The sequence below is a fragment of the Marmota marmota genome, unplaced genomic scaffold, assembly GCF_001458135.2.
Source record: "Marmota marmota marmota unplaced genomic scaffold, marMar, whole genome shotgun sequence".
Classification (NCBI taxonomy): domain Eukaryota; kingdom Metazoa; phylum Chordata; class Mammalia; order Rodentia; family Sciuridae; genus Marmota; species Marmota marmota.
The window spans coordinates 10,719,053-10,725,166 of NW_026000261.1; the positions used below are offsets into that span (position 1 = coordinate 10,719,053).

Sequence of the window (6,114 nt, forward strand, 5' to 3'; positions counted from 1 at the left end):
AGATAACCTGCCTTTAAAAATTAGAGGATAAATTGGGGGCTGGGGCTGTGGCTCAGTGGTAGTGCACTTGCCTAGTATGCGTGAGGTACTGGGTTCGATTCTCAGCACCACACATAAATAAAATAAATGTCCATCAACGACTAAAAATAATTTTAAAAAATTTAAATAAAATGAGAGGATAAATTATCCTTAGTATATTTGATCCCTTGACCATCATTCAAGCAATCAGAAAGTGTCATATGTAGTATTATTACTGGGTGACAAAGGGCTAAGCCATGGGAGCAACTGTGAATCACCAAGTGATGTTTTCTTTTTACATCCATTTGTCCTTGTTTTCTTAGAGCTTAGATAAATTTTCGTCCCCTTCTTTCTGTTGCACTGTTGCTTAAATCAAGAGACAAGAAGGACGTAGGCTTTAATGAGATTTTAATGACAAGTCTGAAATAAATAGCCTTGGATAAATCAATCACTGTTGAGCTACAAACAGTTCAACAATATCAGCGTAAGCATTAGATGTCCATCTTTTCACGATTGAGATGAAAGATTTGTTCTGAGGGTATTTAAGTTCAGTAGAAGTGAAGAATCTTAGTCTAAGCAAAAATCAATTTGAATTCCAACTTGGAAAACCTCAGAACATACAAGAAACTGTCTTTTCATCAAAGTAAGTGACAAAGAATTCTGAAAAAGGTCCATTGGGTTCACTTTGATTTTTCACAAACCAAGAAATGAGCTTGGGGATGTGTGAACAATAGTCTTAAAACCACAACGTCTCCATTTCAGAACACTTCATGGTTAAAAGGGTGTGAAGTGGATTCAGGAAACATGTGAGAAATCAGGAAGAGAAGTTCCTTGGCTCTCTGAAGAGACATCCCCACATTTCCAGGCTAAGTACAGACAGAAACATGGTAGAGTTGGCATAGAAGAACTGTATAGTAATAACATTACCCAATGCAATTCAATTGGATTAAACTGCCTGACTTTGATGAGAGATCATAGAGAAAACTAATGACCCTCTCTAGTGTTTTCTTTTATTTCTGTTTATGTGGATTCAGCACAAGCATTAAACACATTAGCAGTGACCTAAGCACTATGAGAAATAGAAGTAATTTGGAGGCCCAGTCCCTTTTCTTGAGAGAATCTTGTTTGGGAGAACAAACTTATATCTATGAATCAAAAAATAAAGCTACCTATTATCAAGTAATGAAATGGATAAACCAAGTCCTGTGGACAAAATGCAAGCAAAGGAAAGAAATCAGTTTAGAGTTGGATACATTTACCTGTAAACTCCCCCAAATAAGTCTAATCAATCTGTAATAGAACTTCAGGCACTTCTCACAATGTTCTTTGACAGAGATTAACAGGACCATTGCAACTCAGATCCAGGTCCATCCCAGTGACTGTGTTGATCCTGATGCTGTCTCTTTAAGCAGTAGCCAAGAGCTCCCAAGCCCTCCCTCCTTTCCCATGCCCTGGGCACGCTTTAAGGACCAGCTCCATGATGGAAATTCAGTGTGAATCTGGGAACTCATCAAAGGGAAGAGAGGAAGGGCTTTCATAGAAAGGAATGGTAGAAAAAGACCAATTGTACCCTGCACAATTCCTAGCTTGTTCCTTAAATCCAGCTGACAAAGGGAGAGATAGAAGAACCCTATACAATAGAGCTAAATAACAGGCGGTCTCATTGAGTGAGAAACTGGCCCCATCTCCCTAAGTCTCTAATCTGCACTACAGTCTTACCCTCCTACCAGAACCCACCCCTTAACCTCACCCCATGAACAGAGGCCTCCTTGATAAGGGCCTATAGCAGTTGACAGGGCCAAGATACTAGAGCAGCCGTGACTGGTACTAGGGATGGATGGGGATCAGTGGGTGGGTTCTAGGAGTAAAACAACAATCATCAGGAGGTTCCAGAGACAAAGACTTTTGCTTTGGGCCTTATCCTGGTCAGACAAAGCCCTGCCTATGATCCTGTCTGTTCTACATGATATCAGCACTTCTGCCACATTGAAGTGCTGGAAAGGAGCCCTGTAGCCACTGGAGCCTGGGAATCCAAGCCTGCTAGATAGTCATGTGGACTCAGTCATGTGGACAAGGTTAGATGACAAGGAATCCCAGCCTCCTCTTTAATGGTATTATTATCACCATGGACACAGCATCTGGACCACCTTGTTTCCTATACTCCTTTTCTCTCCCTCCCCACCCCCACAAATTTATGTGCAAACATTAGGAGGCTGAGGTACAAGTTTGACTATTAAAATCTATCCCTGGCAAATGGTCTCCACTATTCCCATTTTTGGAGAGATGAACAAATACCTGGACCTAGAGAGAGAAGTTCTTTAGGTCACTCTCCTACCAACTTTTCCTCTTTCCTTGGTAGCAGTGTGAGGCTGATCTTGTTATTTTCCTTGGGATGTCACTATTTTGCAGAGCCCTGCTTGGCAGAGAGCTCAGAGGCCAGTGAAGAGCTAAGAGATGGCCCTTAAGACCATTTTGCAATAGCCAAGAAGAGATTAATCAATCAGTATTTGCTGAGCTTTTGATGTAAGTTTGGCACTGGGTAGAACCTATGAGTAGAAAAGGAAGGGAAAAATGCTCTGTTTACCTACTATGGTTGATGAGACTCTTCCTGATCATGTTACTGCCCTGAATTGATCTCTAGACTTGAAGTTCTATGGGAAGGGAGGACACATCTGTGTATTCTTTCAATACATAAGAGTTAGTACAATATGACATGCAAATAGGTAAGATGGAAAAAGATGTCACTGGCTGGGGTTCTACCTTAATAGGTTTGGAGATTATATGTTCCCTCCTGCCCACCCTCCTGGGTTGAGGATGTTACTACTCAGATAGCCCTGCAAGGACAGTTCTGTTATCAGGCTGCTGAGTAGACTTCTCATTTTCCTAGCTCTGAGCCAGGGTGAAAGCCCCCTGGAGCAGGAGAAATCTTATAATCTCTCTGATTTTCCAGGAGCTCCTGTGACTCTTCAGGACCAAGGTGAGAAGTGGGGTAGGGAAGGCCTCCCTTCATTATTTTAGTCAGTGTCTCTAGGAAAAATAAGTGAACATACTTATTTGCATATGGTTTCTTTTTAACACCTGGCATTCTTATGGCTTTCTTGCCACCTTGATGGAATTCAGTTAATCCTCATTCTTTTGGTAAAAGTGGATCTCTGCTCTGCCTTCACATTTTTTTTTCCACTTGGGCTACACCCACTTAACTCTAAGTCAGCCAAAACTATGCTGCTCAGCAAATAGCCACTTTTGGAGGGAAGCATCCAAGTCTGGTTACCAAGGTAACAGCTACTGTTCTCAAACAACAACGGGCTTGCAGAAGCCAACATTTTGCTATTCAGTAATGGCATTGTGTTACTGAGCAGAGAATAATCAGCTGCTGCTCTTTGGCTCCTTTCCGGTTCTATTGTATCCCAAACACTCATTTGGAACGTCTCCCTCCTAAGTCAGGACAAAGTTTAATGAGCTCTAACTTCCCCCATAAAACCTTTTGTGCAGACATTACTACATTCAGTGTTCCTCTTCACTTCCAATCCTAAAATAATCTACATAGTTGAAATAGTAAACTTCCTGTTCCTGGAGGTAAATAAGAAGAGGCTGTGTGAATGTTTAATTGACTGTTGTAGAAATGAATTCTGCATTGAAGGTTAGTCAGATAACTTCTAAGTTCCTTCCATTCTCAGATTCTATGATATGCTTTGTCTACTGCAATAGTTAAACAGCAAGAAACTCCACATCAGAAGTAATAGCAATTTAGTACCTTGTTAGGGATAGCCTATAATTCACAAAGTAATTTCATTAGCCACTGAAAACTCAATGGCTAATGCATCAGATGTACTTGGTTCAAGTATTGTCCACCCCACTAGCTAGGACCCAATACACAACCCTCAAAGGTGGACATATTTGTGTCAATCTTTATCTAGAAGAAATCATCCTGCCTCTGTAACAGGAAACTGATCCTGTCATTTGCCTTATTTACTCCACTTTTTCAGGGCTTTCATTCCCTAAGGACGTAACACTCTGCATCATACAGAGGAAGTAACACTTTGTGTTTTGAATGTCAACCCACCAAATTACATGCCTTGACAATAGAGAGGGTTCTTGATGTTATCCAGGAAGGGAATTGAGTTCCTCCAAAATTTACCTCTCACCTGGCCACAATGAATTGGTCCTATGATTCTTACCCAAGTACACAAACTGTGCCCAAAGCAAATCCAAACACCTTGGAAAGAAGAAGAGTCAGCCAATTCACAAAATGTTATATTTGGTATCATCATGATTTACAATTGTTATAGAGATTGTCCATTTTCAAAGGACTTCCACAACAATACTTGATTCTCAGCCATGAAAGTAGACAAAGCATCATTTTCCAGATGATGAAGTGGTGATTCACAGTGACCTGCTTGAGGCTATACAGTTCATTAAAGGCAGATCTGAAATTTGAACCTGAATATTCAGAGTCCTAGTCCAGAACTCTGCCCTCTTAACCATCATACCTAAATATGTGCTTCAAAAAGCTCTCTCTGTGATTTGGGATGAAACAACCTAAAGGCTGATACTGTCTCAGTATATTTGAAAAACCCATCTCCATAGATCTTGTCTACTTGGTACTATATTGATGGTCAATATATGGGACATTGAGTCTAATTTCACTCAGGATGTGTTCAAGCTGCTACCCTTGTTTTGCCAAACATGAGCAATGTCTACATGTCTCTATGCCATCCTATATGGACCCTTTTGTTCTTTACATCTTACTCTGAATATAAACTACCAGATATCAGAACCTCCTCACTTCTTTCTTTGTTCATGGAACTGAGAGAAGCCCTCAGTTCTCAACCAATTCATCAAGAGCCCTAAGGTCCCAGCAGCCTCTTTGTCCCAACTGGGGTTCAGGCTAAGTCTATGATATTCATTAGAAATGGTCACCTATATGCATGCACACACACAAACACATATACACACCCATATCTGTTTCCCATAAAAAAAAAAAAGCCATTGAGGATTTTGCTTCCTTTTCCCGAACCTAAGAATGACCTCATAAGCCATGGCCAAGCCTGAATCCAGTTTGCCAAATCCCCCAACTTACTACTAATGCCAAACAGGGTCCAAATTTTGTATCAAGCAAGCAGTTGTTTTGTATATCTGAAGGCTAGCCAACACTCAGTTGCTTCCAACAGAACCAGGGATGCCAGCTGACCTGGACATAACGAGGGCCTTAGCATGGGGAAAAGAGAAGGAAGAAGGAAGTGAGGAGGTAGGAGGACACATGACCACATCCATTCTGCTGGTCACTCTCTCCAGGAATTCATGGGACCCCACATGTTCTGTTAGAATTTTTTGACAATAAAGCATCATGTTCAGTACAACAGAAAAGGGGTTAATCTAATTGAATGCTAAGAAATTTAAAAAGAAAACAAATGCCAAAATACAACTCATTTAAACTATTGGAAATCCCAAACCCCAAAGTTGGGAATTCTCTTGTGAATTCCTGTGCCTGCTTGAATCTTCCATGCTAAAGTTTTTGAAACTCACCCATGTCTTTGGGACTCTGAATCCAATTGTAGCCGGCTGGCTAGTCTGCTTTTCGGCTGACTTTGTTCAGCTGGAAGGATCCTGGTCTCTCCAGTCTCCTTCTTCGGTCCTTTACTTTTTCTCTCTGAGTATCTTTGTCCTCTTCTCCTGCAATGAAAAGGGCTTTCTGATTGACAGCCAACCCCCTTAAAGGGACAGCCTCACTTTCCTCCTCCTCTCCTCCTCCCCTTCTCCTCCCCTTGTCCCCACCTCCTCAGGGATACTCCCTTCTTCAAGAGATCCATCTTCTCTTTCTGTCTTTCACTGCCAATTGTTATGTTTTCTTTTTTCTTTTAACCTAAGGCTTCTCTGGAATTTCATTTTGCTGCAAAGATACCTGGAAATATGGACTAGGAGTGAGAATAAAATGAAGAGATCCTAGAAGATTCCAAGTGATTCTGGGGGACTATTTGGTGTGGGATGTGGCAGCAAAAGCATGAGAAGCCATGGAACTGATAGCCCTGATGAGGGGGTCAAGATCAAAAGTCTACATGTTATCTCCCAGAGTTCTTCCAAATCTGCCCCAATACT

The 6,114-nt window shown here is 41.3% G+C and overlaps 1 protein-coding gene across 2 annotated transcripts in view; it reads right to left on the bottom strand.

Moving 5' to 3' along the window:
* Window positions 1-5,691, bottom strand: part of Plp1 (proteolipid protein 1) — a 16,741-nt gene extending 11,050 nt beyond the window's left edge. For both annotated transcript variants that reach the window (XM_015497944.2, XM_048796945.1), the window contains exon 1: window positions 5,545-5,691. In XM_015497944.2, coding sequence (XP_015353430.1) covers window positions 5,545-5,548 — 4 coding nt within the window. In that variant the 5' untranslated portion in view covers window positions 5,549-5,691. The remainder of the gene's footprint in view (window positions 1-5,544) is intronic.
* Window positions 5,692-6,114: the final 423 nt, after the last annotated feature.